At 39.1% G+C, this 18,774-nt stretch overlaps 1 protein-coding gene across 1 annotated transcript in view; it reads left to right on the plus strand.

Moving 5' to 3' along the window:
- The window catches only part of DPYD (dihydropyrimidine dehydrogenase), a 584,219-nt gene that overhangs the window by 172,300 nt on the left and 393,145 nt on the right, over positions 1-18,774 (plus strand). Inside the window, exons 5-6 of the mRNA XM_034437263.3 lie at positions 1,219-1,380; positions 17,218-17,414. Coding sequence (XP_034293154.2) covers positions 1,219-1,380; positions 17,218-17,414 — 359 coding nt within the window. The remainder of the gene's footprint in view (positions 1-1,218; positions 1,381-17,217; positions 17,415-18,774) is intronic.

Raw genomic sequence — 18,774 nt, forward strand, 5'->3', positions numbered from 1 at the left:
TTTTAAATTCATATATCTTGTCTTGCCCGATGTATTAAGTTGTTTCTTCTATAAAGATCAGCCACAAACAGAAAAATAAAAACCAAAAGAAGGGAGAAAGTTTGATGAATGAATGGAAATTAATTGACCTCATGTTCTTCTCCAACTCCTATCCTGCCTTTATTACTTTTATAAGTAATTCAAGGCAGCGAGCATACATAATACTTCTCCTCCTCCTCTTTTTTCCCCACAACAGCCCAGTGAGGTGGGCTGGCCTGAGAGAAAGTCAGCGGCTTTCACACCTAAAGCGGGACTACAATTTACAGTCTCCTGGTTTCTAGGCTAGCACCTTAACCACCACACAAAGCTGACTCTCTATTTCTTAAATAATTTCTCAAGTTTCATATCAGTCCAATATACTGTGGAAAAGACAGCTCTAATAAGAGCAATATTTGGCATGTCTTTCATTTCAGACTGCAGACTTCGGGCGGGGGGGGGGTGTGAGTGGAATTCCTCACTATATCTTTTCAAATATTGTAAATAATATGTTGGAAGATAACAACACTCAGTTGTTGATGCAAAAGAAAATGCAACACTTATTAGATGGTGAGGTGTTTGGTGAGAGGCAAACCAGCATGAAGCTGCCCTTAGTCTCTCCAACAGCTGATCTGACTGAATCTTTGGTAATGTACCAACATTATGTGTCTGTTTTATACATTAATAAGTCTACTTTGCCAAAGGTCAGTAGTGAAGCTTACGGATATGTGATCAGTAATAATGAGAGGAAGTGTCTTGATAGATCTTTCAGATGAGATTAACGTTATGAGCAAAACTGTATTATCTTGCAATTTTATCTAGCTAATTGATTTAGGATTGTAGGGTGCCATTTTAGATAGTTTCACAGATTCAGTATTATTTCTACATAGAGATAATTTTGCTATGAATAGATAGCAAAAATCCAGCATAAAATGGATTTTTTAAAAGAAGCATAAAATCCATTTCAGCTAATAAGAAAATTTCAGTCTTTAAAAGATGACATGATTGAGAGTGGATTTAAAAATCTGTAAGGATAGGTAATGTGGTGTTTTTTTTTTTGAAATAATATATTATTGTAAAAGTAATTATGGATAACACAGCACCTGTTATACAGATAAAATAATGCAAGCAGCTTGTCTAACATTCTATATTTCCTCTAATATGAGATTGCAATGGTTCCCCCTTCCCCCCTTGTTTCTGCAGAATTACTATGGAGCTGCCAAAATGATCTTTTCTGACAATCCACTTGGACTATCATGTGGGATGGTGTGTCCAACTTCTGATCTTTGTGTGGGAGGATGCAATTTATATGCCACTGAGGATGGACCAATTAATATTGGTGGACTGCAGCAATTTGCTACAGAAGTAAGTAAAATGTATTTAGATAGTTTTATTTTTCCTTTTTCACTTTGCATGAGATTTTTCAGTAGTTCTTTTTTGTTTGGAACCTAATTAAAGCAGATGTGAAAAGATTTCTTTTCTTCATATAGAACACAAAGCAGAAAGTTACTAGCAATTAAGAAAGTAGTTTTGTGTTCTAAAGTAAGCACTGTACAACGTTTATAAAAATATCATTTATTCAGGTTTTCAGCCCCACATATAAGTTTCAGGATAGATTTACAAGTATAAAGTTAAATGTATATTGGATCTACACAAGCTAGTTAACATTGATTTTTTTTAAAAAAATTCATCATTATTTCAGTTACTAAACTAAAGTTCAGCTACCATAGTCTGGATTCAAAATGTAATACTTCAAATGGAAAATCAGAGGTATTAAAATGTCTCACTTGTAAGAAAGAAAAGACTCAACGGGTTGCTAAGGCATTTAAAAAAAAGGTAGGATGACGCCATTATTTGAAAAATCCAATGTTTTAGTCACCTGATTGTCAGGCATGGAATATTTGAAAATGACTTTGAAATATTCTAGCCCCAAATCATTAACATCTTTGAAGGTAATAATTACAATTTTTAACTTTGTTTCCAAGAAACATGTAGCTAGTACTGATTTAATAATAAAATATATGTGCTGAAAAGATTTATACTCAAACTACTGCATTGATCTGAATATGAAAAAAACAGGTATAGCAAGGAATTTTCATAATATAAGGACTAAATATACCACTCTCATTTAATGAATTTTGTGAGCTTCAATTTTATGTTAAAACTTGCATGCTTTATGAAATAAATTTTTCATTCAATTAGAAAAACATGCTATGATAATAAACTGGCTTTATTAGTCTTTGTTTAAACTTTGGTCACTAACAAGTTTCTTGTTATATATGTGCTACTCATAAACCCATTACACTATTAATTTTTTGGAATAAGCAACTTTTTTTCAAGCACAGAATGGAATAAACAATAGTAACAAAGTAAATTTAAGGATGAGATCAGCTAAACAATCCCATGTGCCTCTCTATACATTTTCTTTTATTCTTTAAACTTCTCACCTTTCTACATTTTATAAGGATTTCTTCAGCTCCATCAAAACTCATTTTTAGTCTTCCCCTTCCTGTCAATTCCTTCCTTCCTTCCTTTTTCATATAATTGCTTTCATTCCAATCTCTTATTTATTCCTTCTGTGTTGCTGTACCATCGCCATAAAGGTTTTTCATACTGGTCATGCATTTTTCTATTCAGTGTACAGTCATTCAATACATATTCATTCTTAACCCCATGTCTTCTTGTTTTGTTATCTCCTGCTCAAGTACCCAATTCTTATTGTATTCAACTTACTTTTATGATGTTATATCAGCTGTCACTATCATGTAACATAATAGGCAGAAGCTCCTATTTTGCACCCATTTGCACAGCTGTTTTCCCTTATTATGACTAACATTCATTCTTTGCAAAAGTCCATACTCTATTCATACCTTTCTACCATCTTTTTCAGGGTTTACAGTTTTTCTGTTTTTGTATTTTTAATAAACATTTTAGAAAGGCACACAAATTCACCTTTATCCTTTCTTCTTTTTTTGCCATGCATTACTTATTGTCGTTCTCTCCATTCTTACTACCAAACACAGATACTTTGATCTTTGACACATTAATTTTCAGATCTATAGCCCTTATTGCATTATGTAATTCCCTGCAAATTATTTAGGTTCTCAGTCATTCACATCTGCATACAAAAGTACATGTACGTTCATGGCAAAAGTGTTTTTTTCAATTTCACTCTGGCGTCACCATCGTTCCTATAAAAATCTCTAAATACTCCTCTCAGTTTTATGTTACTTTACTTTGATCTCAAATCTTTTCATCATTTTTATTTTTCATTCCATGCATCTCCTGGAAGCCCTGCTTTAAACTTCTTCACCCACTTTCAAAACAATTTTTATCTTTTATTTGCAACTTTTAATATTAATAATTTTTGACTATAATTTCTTTCTCTTTCTCTCTCACACAAAGAGGGAGAGGGGGAGGGAGGGAGAGAGAGAGAGAGAGAGAGAGACCCTCCTACCCATTTATGCTGGAATGCTGTAAAATCTGTCTCTTTCCTCAAAGAGTGGGATAGAGTGAAGTTGGAATTGAATGGCTGTTTTGGTGGCATCAAGGAAGTTTGGTTGTGGTGCAGGTTTATTTGCTTTTATTTTTAGTCTTTTTTTTTTTTTGCTTTTATTTTTAGTATGATGTTTGGTTTTATATAATTGTTGTGAGTTGCCCATTGTTTAGTTCTAAGATGGACAAGTACAAGTCTTTAAAATAAATACATACCTTTTTGGTATGTATTAGCAATCATACTTTGATATTCATTTATCCTCATTCTTAGCTTCTTTTATTTCATCATTCACCAAGCATTACCATTCCTACTTCCTTTTGGCATAACTCCTCCTCCTCTTTTGGCATTCTGTGATATGGTTCTTTTCAGTTTGTTCCAGGCAGCTTCCACATCATATTTCCTTAGATCTTTTTCCACTCAATCTGTTGGGAGATTAATCTAAATTCTAATACATTTTTATTCTACTTATATAGTACTTTTCTACAGCCGTTCTACTTTCAGTCTCTTTTTTTTCTCATTTCCTTCCTTTTTGTCCACATCCATTTTTCCAAAATCCACTTCTGCCCACAACTAGGATACCTTGTCATTCTTATATTTTTCATAACTCTCTCATTCATAATGAACCAAAAATATTCTGTACTCTCTCATCTCATTCCAATCCATTTATTTAAGTCTCCTAGCAGGATACTGTTTTCTGGTAGTTAACTTACATGTAGAATGTTGCACTGATTTTTTTCAGAATTCATATCTGGTTTTGTCATTATCACATTCATGAAAATATAACGTCTGGCTGTCCCCAACCTCTATGTTTCTGCTTTTATACACATCTATAAGTAGATGATACTATTTATTATCTTATTATGTACATTTTAATCCATTCTTACATAATTAAACTTTCTTTGCATGCATTCCTCAATTCCATTCCATTCCATTCCATTCCATAGGATCAGAGCAGTTTCATTCGCATCCATTAGGTGCTTTCTCTGTCTTAGTTTCACAGATACACATTCTGTTTTTCATTCTTTAATTTCATTTCATGATCTTTACCTTAATGAGTCGTAGTGGCACAGTGCAATATTGCAGGCTAATTCTGCCGACTGTCAGTAGTTTGATTCTCATCAGCTCAAGGTTACCTCAGCCTTCCTTCTTCCGAAGTTGTTAAAATGAGGACTAGATTGTTGGGGGGCAATATGCTGATTCTGTAAACTACTTAGAGAGGGCTGTAAAGCACTCTGAAGCGGTATATAAGTCTATGTACTATCTGTATTCCTATTTGTATTATTAAAAAGAAACAAAAAAAAAACCCAAATAAAAATTTACTGGCTGCCTATCTTACCACAGGGCAACTATGATAGTACAGTGCATTCCGTGTCTCAGTTTTTCATATATCACAGCTATCAGCAGATGATAGCTGACCCCTACCATCTCTCATAGTTTTGATTAGTCAAGGCTTTCACATACTGTTTTCATAGTATGATATGGAAAGTATAGATAAAGTTACAAGTTTAGAAGTGTTTGGACTACATGCAGCATTCCCTGCTATTAAAAAAAACAGTCCTAGTCAGTTTTGGTATATATTGGTCTATGTGATACAAATTCAACAAAAACCTAATTTATCCCCAGAATGTTCACATTATTCCATACAAGCTAAGATTACTAATCTAGAGACTCTCTTGAATGCCGTTCTGCTGTTGTCTGCTTCCTGTCAAGTAGGACATACATGTGGTATACTGATGCACATTCAGAATGCATAAAGCTTGCTGCTTTCATTTTTCAATATGCCAGTCCTGACCTTTTCTGCTTTAGGATAGGTTGCTCTTTTACTTCTGCATTTGCCAAGCTCCTAGATTCTATCTATTTACTCATACAAAATCTCTTAGGTGTCTGTCAGAGGGCAGGTGGGGAGGGGAGTTAAGTAGCAAAAGGTGCAACATGATGCTTTGATACAATTCTACTCCTTATATACTAACATCTGGGTACAGAAGGGTGGGATTTGCATTGCAATATTACATTTCATTATTTTTCCATTATTGTGGCTAGAATACAAGTGCATATGCATATTCTATCATCATGATTCACATCCAAGAAACAACATAATTTGATCAATTGAGAAATTTCCTTAATAAACCAAAAATAGACTAGATGGGGAGATGTGCCAGTATTATTTTAAGCAAGGATTGAGTAAACTTAAGAGCCATCCAGTTTTGATTATTTGGCAGAAGCTGTAATTCAAATTTTCAGTCCAGAAGACTTAATACCCAGGATACTGAAATAGCTGACAGAAGTGACTTCAGAACTTTTCACTGTACTTCTTGGCTACTTGATTCAAATCCTGGAAACAACATAACTGTGCAGTAATGTGATAAATTGAGAAATTTCCTAAATGAGCTAAAAATAGACTAGATGGGGAGTTGTGGCAGTATTACTTTAGGAGCCATGGTGGCGCAGTAGTTAGAATGCAGTATTGCAGGCTAACTCTGTCCACAGCCAGGAGTTTCGATCCTGATGTGCTCAAGGGTGAGTCAGCCTTCCATCCTTCTGAGGTTGGTAAAACGAGGACCCAGATTGTTGGTGGCAATATGCTGACACTATAAACTGGTTAGAGAGGGCTGTAAAGCTCTATGAGGCAGTAAATAAGTCTAAGTGCTATTGCTATTACTACTTCAACTGCTTCTCATAGGACTTGGTTTCCTTCCTCTGTATTATTTTGATAGATCTGCTCTAAGCATGCTTCAACTTCTCTTTGTCCCTGTCAGACACAAACAATCAGATCCACACATGAAGAGTCCAATTAGCTGTTTTATTGCTCAAGCCTATGCACAGAAATCATCTTAGACTGATAGTTTGTATCTGGGTAAGATTAGATAAGTTTCAATGGCATTTGAGGGGTATTAGACTTCACCCTCTTGTGCCATGTAGGGATTCCAGATTAATTCCCCATTTGACTCTTCCCACTGTCTTGTCTAGTGTCTCCAACAGTCCTCTTTGCCTAAAACTGAATACAATATTCCAATAATCTGGATCAGAGGTGGTATTCAACAGGTTCTGACCAGTTCTGGAGAACCGGTAGTGGAAATTTTGAGTAGTTTGGAGAACTGGTAAATATCACCTCTACTGGCCCTGTCCCCATCTATTCTCTGCCTCCCGAGTACCAGCTGATCGGGAGGAAATGAGGATTTTGCAGTAACCTTCCCCCGGAGTGGGGAGGGAATGGATATTTTACAGTATTCTTCATCTGCCATGCCCACCAAGCCACGCCCACTAAGCCATGCCCACAGAACCAGAAATAAAAAAATTTGAATCCCACCACTAATCTGGATGCTGCATTTCTGTTAATGCAAGTAATATCTGTTAAGCCTTCACTTGTGTCTCCTTTTAGTCCTAATTTGATTAATAGGAAAAATTATGCCCTGATGGATTTTCTTAAATATGTACAATTTTTCTTGAAAAATCTTTATAAACCTATTAAAATGCTGTGGTCTGGCACAATGATTGATATTGAAACAGGCATAGGATAAATAGCTCAGAATGATTTTCTTCACAGAATTTTAAGTTTATTTAAAATGATCTATTGGTATCAAGGTTCTAATACAATTGAGCAGTGTGGCACTGCTTCATAATTTAAAATGCACTGAAATATATATGTGTACAATCAGATATTAGAATGTGTACCCTTTTTATACCTTGTTCATGTTCATACTTTTGTGGAATTTAGATATTTTATGTTTATTTATTTATTTTATTTATTTTATTGAATTTCTATACCACCCTACTCCCGAAGGACTCAGGGCGGTGAACAGCCACAGAATAAAACACATAAATACAAAAATTTAAAATAGAATAAAAATGAATTAAATAATTTGGCTGAGACAAATTTAAAATACCCCATAATTTAAAAACAAATTAAAATTTACATTTAAAAAGAGGAGAAGATTGAGGCCAGGCCAGCTTGATGAAATAAAAAAGTCTTAAGCGTGTGACAGAAGGTGCGCAGATCCGGGATCCTCCGTATCTCCGGGGGGAGCTCGTTCCAGATTGTGCCCCCACAGAGAAAGCTCTCCCCCTAGGGGCCGCCAGTCGACATTGTTTGGCCGACGGCACCCTGAGGATCCCCTCTCTATGGGAGCGTACTGGCTGGTGGGAGGCTATTACCCCAACGATGCCCTTGAAGTGATGTCCCAGTGCCTGGAGGCTGTGCGGATCTGGATGGGGAGGAACAGGCTCAGGCTCAACCCTTCCAAGACTGAGTGGCTGTGGCTCCCGGCATCCCGATATAGTCAGTTGACTCCATCACTGACTATTGGGGGCGAGTCGTTGGCCCCCACAGAGAGGGCTCGCAATCTGGGAGTCCTCCTGGATAGGCAGCTGTCCTTGGAGGAACATCTGACGGCTGTAACCAGGGGGACCTTTTGTCAGGTTCGCCTGATCCGCCAGTTGCGGCCCTTTCTTGATCGGGATTCCCTGTGCACAGTCACTCATGCCCTCGTCACCTCTCGCCTTGACTACTGCAATGCTCTCTACATGGGGCTCCCCTTGAGGAGCACCCGGAGGCTCCAACTGGTCCAGAATGCAGCAGCGCGGGTAATGACGGGAGCAGCCTGGCGCTCCCATGTAACACCGCTCCTGTGCGAGCTGCACTGGCTCCCAGTGGTCTTCCGGGTGCGCTTCAAGGTGTTGGTTATCACCTTTAAAGCGCTCCATGGCATAGGGCCTAGCTATCTTCGAGACCGCTTGCTGCCACCGACGATCTCCCATCGACCCGTGCGCTCCCACAGAGAGGGCCTCCTCGGGGTGCCATCAGCCAAACAGTGCAGGCTGGTGACCCCCAGGGGGAGGGCCTTCTCTGTGGGGGCACCTACCCTCTGGAATCAATTGCCTCCAGAGATAAGGAGAATCCAAGACCTCGGTGCCTTCCGCCGTGCCCTTAAAACCTTCCTTTTCCAGCAAGCCGGGCTGGCCTAATTTTTTTAAGTGTTTTTAAGTGTTTTGTTTATTGTTTTTAATTAATGGGGCCAAATTTATATATGTATATTTTAACTGTATTTTAATATTTGTATTTGATGTTTTTACTTGGCTGTTTACCGCCCTGAGTCCTCAGGGAGAAGGGCGGTATACAAATTCAAAATAAAATAAAATAAAAAATAAAAATAAATAACCAGGTCCTAAGCCATGGAGCGCTTTAAAGGTGTTAACCAAAACCTTGAAGCGCACTCGGAAGACCACCGGGAACCAGTGCAGCTCGCGCAGGAGAGGTGTTACATGGGAACTCCACGTCGCTCCCATAATCACCCGCGCAGCCGCTCTGCGCCAGTTGGAGCCTCCGAGTGGACCTCAAGGGGAGCCCCATGTAGAGAACGTTACAATAGTCCAGACAAGAGATGACGAGGGCATAAGTGACTGTGCATAGGGAGTCCTGATCTAGAAAGGGACGCAACTGGAGGATCAGGCAAACCTGATGAAAAATCCTTCCGGTCATGGCCGTCAAGTGCTCTTCTAAAGACAGCCGTGAATCCAGGAGGACACCCAAGTTGCGAGCCCCTTCCATGGGGGCCAATGATTCGTCCCCAATAGTCAGCGATGGCACCAGCTGACTATATCGGGATGTCGGAAACCACAGCCACTCGGTCTTGGATGGGTTGAGCCTGAGCCTGAGCCTGTTTCTCCCCATCCAGATCCGTACTGCCTCCAGGCACCGGGACATCACTTCAAGGGTATCGTTGGGGTGGTCCGGGGTGGAAATGTACAGCTGGGTGTCGTCAGCATACTGATGGTACTTCACCCCGAAACCACGGATGATCTCGTCCAGCGGCTTTACATAAATGTTGAACAAAAGGGGCGAGAGGACAGATCTCTGCGGCACCCCACATATGAGGTGCCTCGGAGTCGACCTCTGCCCCCCTGTCAACACAGACTGCAACCGGTTGGAGAGAAAGGAGGAGAACCACCGTAGTACGGTGCCTCCCACCCCCAACTCTTCCAACCGGTGCAGCATGATACCATGGTCGATGGTATCAAAAGCCGCTGAGAGATCTAACAGGACCAGGACAGAGGAGCAACCCCTGTCCCGAGCTCTCCAGAGATCATCAACCAATGTGACGAATGCCGTTTCCGTGCTGTACCCAGGCCTGAAACCCAACTGGAGCCTTGGTAGTACAGTGGTCTAAGGCACCCTGTTATTAAGCTGGTTATTAAGACCAACTGCCTGCAATTACTGCAGGTTCGAATCTCGCCAAGGCTCAAGGTTGACTCAGCCTTCCATCCTTTCTAAGGTAGGTAAATTGAGGACCCAGTTGTGGGGGCAATAAGCTGACTTTGTATAAATATACAAAAGAATGAAGGCTATTGCTTAGCACATTGTAAGCCGCTCTGAGTCTCCGTAGAAGGGCGGCATATAAATCAAATTAAAAAAAAAAAAAACTGGAACGGATCCAGATATGACGTTTCATCCAGGTACTGGGGAAGCTGTCGCGCAACCACACTCTCAACAACCTTCGCCACAAAGCGAAGGTTGGAGACTGGACGATAATTAGCCAATACTGCCGGGTCCAGGGAGGGCTTCTTGAGGAGAGGCCTCACCACCGCCTCCTTCAAGGCAGCAGGGAAGACACCCTCGCCCAATGAAGCATTTATAATCCCCTGGAGCCAGCCTCGCGTCACCTCCCGGGAAGCCAGCACTAACCATGAGGGTCACGAGTCCAACAAACATGTGGTCGTGTTCAATCTACCCAGAATCCTGTCCACGTCATCTGGGGTCACAGGATCAAACTCATCCCAGATAACATTCTCAAGACCTGCCTCCGTCACCCTCGCTGGATCTACCTAGTCGGAGTCCAGACCTTCCCGAATCTGAGTGATTTTGTCATGCAGATACTGAACAAAATCCTCGGCTCTTCCCTCCAAGGGGTCCTCCCGCGCTTCCTGGTGGAGCAGGGAGCGGGTCACCCTAAACAGGGCGGCCGGGCGATTATCTGATGATGCAATAAGAGCAGCAAAATGAGTACGTTTTGCTGCTTTTATCACCACTAGGTAATTCTTAATGTGAGATCTTACCAGTGTCCGGTCCGATTCAGAAAGACTAGCCCACCAACTACTCTCTAGGCATCTTTTCCAGCGCTTCATCTCCCTCAGCTCCTCGGTGAACCAAGGAGCCAGGTGAGATCGGCGCCGGGTCAGAGGCTGCAAAGGCACGACTCGATCCAGAGCTCCAGTGGCTGCCCTGTCCCAGGCGGCCACTAGGTCTCCAGTCGAGGCATGAGCCAGAACCTCGGGGATTGGTCCAAGCTCCATCTGGAACCTATCAGGTTCCATCAGGCGCCTGGGGTGGTACCATCTTATCGGTTCCGCCTCCCTGTGGCGGGGTGCCGCGGTTCGAAGGTCAAGGCAAAGGAGAGAGTGATCCGACCATGCAAGGGCTCGATGACTATATCCCCTATCTCGAGATCACTCAACCACTGTCCAGAGACAAAAACCAAGTCCAATGTGTTTCCCCCCATGTGTGTAGGGCCATGAATTAGCTGGGTCAGGTCCATGGCCGTCATGGAAGCCATGAACTGCTGAGCCACCTCAGACGCCTCACCCACGGACGGCAGGTTAAAATCCGCCATGACCATAAGTCTGGGGGTATCAACCGCCATCGTGGCGATAACATTGAGTAGCTCGGGCAGGGCTGCTGCCACGTGTCAGGGAGCCAGGTATGTGATCAGCAAACCCATCTGAACCCCATGGCCCCACTTCACAAGGAGGGACTCATAGCCGGCTGTCTGAGGAACAGTAGTCTCCCTCGGCCTAAGGCCTTCTCTAATAATAACCGCTACTCCCCCGCCCCTCCCCTGTGACCTCGGCTGATGGAATGCGTGGAAGCCTGGTGGGCACATTTCTACCAGAGGGACCCCTCCCTCCGGGCCCAACCAAGTCTCTGTATACCTGCCAGGTCCGCTCCCCCCTCCTGAACAAGATCACAAATGAGGGGGGCTTTATTTACTACAGACCTGCCATTGCACAACATCAGTCGAAGGCCCAGGCCCTGAGGGTCTGTGCAACCTGAAGAACGAATGGAGCTTTGGGGGCCGGAGCGCCCTACCACTCGAAGACAGTGGGTGCGTGCTCCCTTAACATGATATGGCCCCCTGCTCCCACCATATCTACTCCTCCCACTCATAGTACCGATGGTGAAAACACAGTCTGGACAAGCTTGACCCCCCCCATTACCCCTGGATCCCCCACTCCCCCGCTGTGCATCATGGCCAGGCCCGATCCTCCCCTTGGTGGGTTATCCCCCAAACCCACAACCCTAGTTCCCATCCAACCCCCCTCCCCCCTCCCCAGACCCCTTAAAAGATTAAACAAAGACAATTTTAAAAAACCCTGCAGCCCCTTCTTTGCAGCATGTTGGGTTCTTAATGACTATTTTATGTATTATAGAAATAATAGAGGACAATAATCTGTCATATTCAAATCACATTTCTGTAATACCCAACGAGCAAAATCTTTCAGAATTAAAATAGTGAATTTTTTTTATAGCTATTACATTTATTGACAGATATCTGACAGTAGATAGGAATATGGCAAAAGACAAAATACTAATAATATTGCAGCCTAAAATAATGTGGTGAATTGTGTCTGAAAAAAGCTTCAGTTTCCAAGTTTAAATCAGAAGTATTGTAGAGGCAGTATGTTGGTTTTTATTCATGATTACTCATAATTTCTTTTGAAAAATAGTAAAATTGGAGATCATCTGTGTATCATGTTGTACTAATGAACTCCATTGTTAAATGTTATCAGATAAAACTCTGGAATATAGGTAAGAAAGAAACCTTTCTAAGTAAATAAAAAAAGGGAGCCATGTGAATATGATTTCCGCTCATTAATCGTGAATCTTTTCCCAGTGAATCTGCCTCATTAGATGTTCATGCTTCTAATAATAGGATGGAAGGGGAAAAAAAACTTTTTAAAAAATAGATAATCTACCTATTTAGATCTAATTCCCATTGTATGAATTGTTTCAGTAGTTTGAGAAGATTGAGGCTATAACAATAGCTTGGAAGCTCCATTCCAGGCAACATAAAGGCTTCCTGAAAACTTATCAAGGTTATCATTAGTAATGGTAGATAATTTTCCCTGACTGATAGTTTATTCGCTGCTATCAATCTTTTGCTGCTATATACAGTTGAAAGGAGGTATATCCATGATGGCTTGAGCATACAGTACCAAGAGCCTGGCCACATGATGTTTTATCCTTCAATTTTTTTTTAAAAAAAAATGTATAGTGGTTTCTTGGCTGCCATGTTAACGCAGAAGGGATCTATACAGACTGCTAACCTGTAATGCACAAGTCTTGTTCTAGGAATTTTTTTCTGCAGCACTTTCTCTTTCTCCCTGTTAAGGTTCAGCTCTTTGCTTCTTAATACACCAACACAAATTGTGATAGAGAATTCCTCTGTAAGCAATTAGAGGATTTTGTAGTACTCTTGGTAGCTCAAAGTAGTCATTGAACTACAGTCTCAAATCTATGTACAGCCTTTCCTAAGCATTCAGTAGGAAACCTGCCCAAGTACTTAACAGTGTTGTTATAAACCAATTAAGCTGGGTTAATCCCTTTGTCTTCAGTGTGGCAGTTTAAATGGTTTGTGGTCCTTGCTTTTTGTGCATCTTAAGATTTACAGCCCAATTGAAAACATACTGTGCCAGCAGATTAAGTGCATAGGGTGGGAGACTTATTGACTAGCTGTACCAAGAACACAGTACAAAACAAGACATCATGCTGGCATTGCAGGTAGATAAATGCAAATGTTCGGCATCAAGGTGCTGCAAACGTAAATCATTATGGTTGATAAGCATCTTTATTTCTGGCATTTGCTTTTTAATATTTAAATTGGCCCCTTTTGTTTTTAAAGGCATACATATAATCCAGTGATTACAACTAACCTTACATTTAGCTTTTGTGGAACTTTGTGGAGCACAGTATGTGAGTAGACTTAGGAGTTGTGGAAAAGTTCATTCAAAATTGATGTGACAGGAGATGTTAAAGAATACTGAGGTACTTGCTGTGTTGCATGTGAGATAAGAAAGGGAGGGAGGGAGAGAGACAGAAAGAAAGAAAGAAAGAAAACAAGTTACAGAAACAAAACATGCTGAGCTTTCCATCCCCATTTCTATTTATCCTTTTGTTTCCTACTTTTATTATTTTTACAAATAACTCAAGGTGGGGAACATGTCCAACACATTTCCCTTCTCTTATTTTCCCCACAACAATCCTATGGGGCGAATTGGGCTGAGAGAGAGTGAATGGCCCAAGTTTACCCAGCTGGGTTTCATGGCTAAGGTAGGACTTGAACTCATGGTCTCCTGCTTTTTCAGACATGTGCAAACTGGCTAGAAAGACAAACTCTCATATATATATATATTTCTGTGTAAGCAAGTAATGTGTTTGTGTATAGTTGGGCTAATTTTTCAAATAAATCTTACTTTTGCCCTTACTCCCTGCCCCCAAATAGTAAACAGTGGCTTTACTGGAATTTAATTTTAGCTTAAGCCAAGTTTTACAGACAGCACTTTTTTTTTTTTTTTGCTATCTTCTAGTCCCCATGAATCTTCATCTCTGCCAACATTCCTATCAAAAGTTCTTCTCCTCCGTCTGAGGCCTTTGTAAGTTTCCCTTTTTTTTTTCTCTAACACTAAAATGCTGTAGGCTTGCAGGGCTCAACATGCATGGTTTCTTGCTCTGAGCTGTTTGTTATCCACTTTTTAGAGTTTCAGAAACTTCCTGTACTATGTATCATTCAAATCCTTCCACTTCTTCTCTGTACTTAAAAAGGCTCCAGGCTGATCAATTCTTCTCTTTTCGCATATATTTTTCCAGATTCTCTGAAACATAATACTCTTGGTATGGTTGGTGTCTGATTTATTGTTGCTTTGTTGTGAGCCATCTAGTATTATTGTGCATAAAATTAGCAGCCAAATATATGTAAGTTTTAGAAATAATAAAGTTATATATCTTCATATTTTTAATACATTTCCCTCCCCCAAATTTATTTAAACTGCAGTTTGCTTTTTTTCTTCTTCACCTAGTATCTCTTCTTTCTTTTCTTGTCTAAGATTATTGAATAAATTGTTCTCTCACCTTCTTCTGCATTTGTATGAAATAATCCCATCAATTCATTTAGTTTAGTTTAGTTTAGTTTAGTTTAGTTTACTTTACTTTACTTTACTTTACTTTACTTTACTTTACTTTACTTTACTTTACTTTACTTTACTTTACTTTACTTTACTTTACTATCATTGCACATGGTACAATGAAATTAAATGCCGTCTTCAGTGTACATTATAACTATAAAAATAAAAACACAACTGTTTCACTTGGTATTTTTTCTTGCTTCAAGTTTTTTGCGTAGGTTATTCTTGCAGCAGTTAATACGTGAATTGTGGGAAAATTTTAGAATGCGCTGAAATGGATAGGTTAACCAAAGAATTACAAGAAAGAGAAGAATCAGACTATTATAAAATATGGAATAATTGGTATAATTGGTTAAAAATCAGAAATATACAAAAAATATAGGGGAAATATTACCGATTTAAATATATATATATATAATAAAAAATGTTATTAGATGAAGGATTAAGGAGAGGTGAAGGAATATACCATAAATAGAATTGTAGAACGTCACTCTGAAAAAATGCTTAAGAAGAAATTACACTCTTTTTGTGTATATGTTGTATAAATGTTTGTTGTGTATATGTTATGTATGTCTTTTTTAATATTTATATTCAATAAAAACTACTTTATTAAAAAGAAATAAAAACACAAACATAAATTCTTTACATTCTATATAATTGAAATTGAAAACCCGATATTGCACTATACCGTAGAATTCAGTATGGTTATTGCCCTGGGATAGAAGCTGTTTTTCAGCCTATTTGTCCTTGTTTTTATTATCCTGTACAGTCTGCCAGATGGTAATAGTTCCAAAAAAGGGTGCCCAGGATGAGATGGATCTTTAAGAGTGTTTTGAACTTTCTTAAGGCAACGGGAGCTATAAAGCTCTTCCAAAGAGGGGAGCGGGCAACCTCTGGGCAATGACATTGACCCTCTGGAGTGCTGTCGTATCTGCCATTGTGCAATTTGCAAACTATACACAGATGCAGTAAATTAAAATACTTTATGGTGAAGCGATAGAAGGCCACCAGCAGTTTTCCATTCAGTTGTTGTTTCCTGAATTCATTTCATTGTGGGTCATTTTACTAAGTCCACAATGGCTTATTTCATCAGAACTTTGCTGGCAGCCATCAGTGTTAATGTTACTACATTTCGTCATGGCATTTGATACCCTCAATCTATTAGTTAAGGTGAGAAACTCACTGAGGGACTTTGGTCCAGTTGCTTTCTCTCAACTCCACTTAATCCACAGGATTACTGTTATGGGGACAAATAGGGGGAGGGAGATCAATGTTTGCCACTTTGAGTTTCTAAAGGAAAGTCTGGATATAACTAATAAATCAATAAACAATTATTTTATTCAATAGAAGAGAATATCTGTACCTCAAGGTTGGACTGTTCCATTCTTGGTGCTCTCTCAGCTTTATTGTTTTCTTGCAGATGTTTCATTACCTGGCTAGATAACATCATGAGTGCAAGGTTTGCTGGCTTTTTATATAGAGAGATTTGCCCTGCTATTCTTATAAGAATTCAATGCTGGATTGGAGAGACATGCAAGCCCTAGAAAATAAATAAGTTCCCCACTATCATTTTTTGATGGCAGTCTTGAAAATGGGAGTGCAACCACTGCAGAACAGTACCTCTTATTCCCAAATTTCTAAAAAATTCCATTTGTTTAACATGATCAGTGGTATCAAATGCTGGTACAAGATGGAGATAATCAGCATGTTGGAAGTATCGTCCAGCAGGAATCAATTCCTTCTTGCAGTAAAAGGGCTAAAATACAACAACAATATACTAATGCTGAAACAGTACAGTAACAGTATAGTAGCATTAAAACAATATAATGAAATAATAATATAAAAATACAAAAGAAGAAACTAAAGGGCAATGAGAAAAAGCATAGAACCATTGGCTTAAACTGCAAGTGATTAGAAGATCTTTTAATATTGGTGCAATTTACTTTAAGGAAAACTTGCTTTAATTGAAATAACTTAGTTGATTCCTTAAGTTTTCTCCTCCTGTTTTACTTCTTGCGTTACTTTGTGTCCAGATTACTTGAAGACAAAATTTTCATGATGTTCTTTGACCAAGCACGTTAAAGGCAAGCAGCCAAGAGATTTTAAATATCCTTCCAGTTTCCATTAGTAGATATCTAACAGCATCTCAAAAGCATAATTGGTCCATTTAAAGTTCATTTGAGAGTAAATAATAATAATACTAGATATGTTTATCACATTATTTATAAAGTAATAAATGTAGAATTTAAGAAATCCAATAAATATAAATAAATAGGAAACCCTCCTCCACAAGCTTATTCTGAATATCAGAATGTTATATGGGTAATATATTACTAACCATTTTCTAAATTAATTGTTATCTTCAATTCATAATATTATTATTCATAATAATAAGCCTATACTGAATGATGAATATATTGGTCATCTCTTGAGATGTAATGGCCTACTTGGTGACTTAATACCATTACACTTATGCCAAAGTGATATGAGTGCTCTTCCCTTTTTGTTAACCATTTAAGTATTTCACTTTTCAGATATTCAAAGCAATCAATATTCCTCAAATTCGAGATCCGTCCATGCCACCACTGCAAGATTTGCCTGAATCCTATCGTACCAAGATTGCTCTTCTTGGAGCAGGACCTGCTAGTATCAGTTGTGCCACATTTTTGGCTCGATTGGGATATTCAGACATCACCATTTTTGAAAAGGAAAACTATGTTGGTGGTTTAAGGTAATGTTTCATCATCACCGTTTGAAATAAAGCATTCTGAAAATCACATCGATGTTATTATAGGAGTTATTTTTTTTGACTTTTTTGAAATACTAGTTTTTAAAATAATATTGTGATACTGATAAAGTTTTTGTATAAATTTATATAGTGTTTCACATAGTCTCTGAAATGATGAATCACTAAATAAATACTTAGAAAAAGCAGGAATATTTAACATACATACATCTAAATTTTAAGTGTGGAAATTCTCATTTTTCAGTGAATAAGTTAATCAAACTTTCATGTATTTGTACTTATCATATCTTAATTTTAAGTATTTATTTACCATATGATTATTTTATGTATAATATGTATATTATAGTGATAACTTTTAACATCAACTGCAGAATGTTCTCCAATAAAAAAATTTGAATACCAAGCAGGATGGATGAATAGATTATACAGTCCAACAAAATCTAATGAATTTAATTCCTAGTCTTACTTTTTCTCTTTGGCTTGGTTGATTGTGTGCAAGTAGAGTCTCATTTAACACAGTATAGGTGGACTCACAGTTGGGAATTGGCACTTGAAACCTGTTATCAGTTTGCTGAACTTTAGGTCATGTGTCTACATGTGTCAGTGACCCAGTTTTCAGCCATTAATCCTTTTTTTTTTTTTTTTGAGAATCACCTGCCTGCCAATGAATTCAGAGAGACAGGAACTCAGGCTCTGAGTGGTATCTGGCATGATCTGATGCTCAACAGTCAATATGGGGAAAGATTGGTAGATCATCCATGGCAATTAGGAGACAATAGTTTGAAAAGCACTAAACTAATATGATAATCATAAACTATCATCAGTTCAGATGCATATGGAAAATAACAGATTTGGTCATTTAAATTTATTATATGTTAGAATTATGGGTTGCTATTTTTTTTAAATGTTCATATACCTATAGGTTTCAGGATAATTTACAAATCCAAAATGTTAAGTAAAATCTTATAAAGCTTACAGGCAAAAACCTGGAAAATTATTAGGAAGAGAAAGATGATCCTTCTTGACAAAGTTGACATGACTACTGTAATGCTCTCTACATGGGGCTCCCCTTGAAGAGCACTCAGAGGCTCCAGCTGGTCCAGAATACCAGCTGATTATGGGAGCGACACGGCGCACCCATGTAACACCTCTCCTGCGCGAGCTGCACTGGCTCCCGGTGGTCTTCCGGGTGCGATTCAAGGTGATGGTTACCATCTTTAAAGCGCTCCATGGCTTAGGACCTGGGTACTTACGAGATCTGCCACCTTCTGCCACCGATAGCCTCCCACCGGCCAATACGCTCCCACAGAGAGAGACTCCTCAGGGTGCCGTCAGCCAAACAATG

This window comes from Pantherophis guttatus, chromosome 3 (genome assembly GCF_059756535.1).
Source record: "Pantherophis guttatus breed Tessera chromosome 3, ASM5975653v1, whole genome shotgun sequence".
Taxonomy (NCBI): domain Eukaryota; kingdom Metazoa; phylum Chordata; class Lepidosauria; order Squamata; family Colubridae; genus Pantherophis; species Pantherophis guttatus.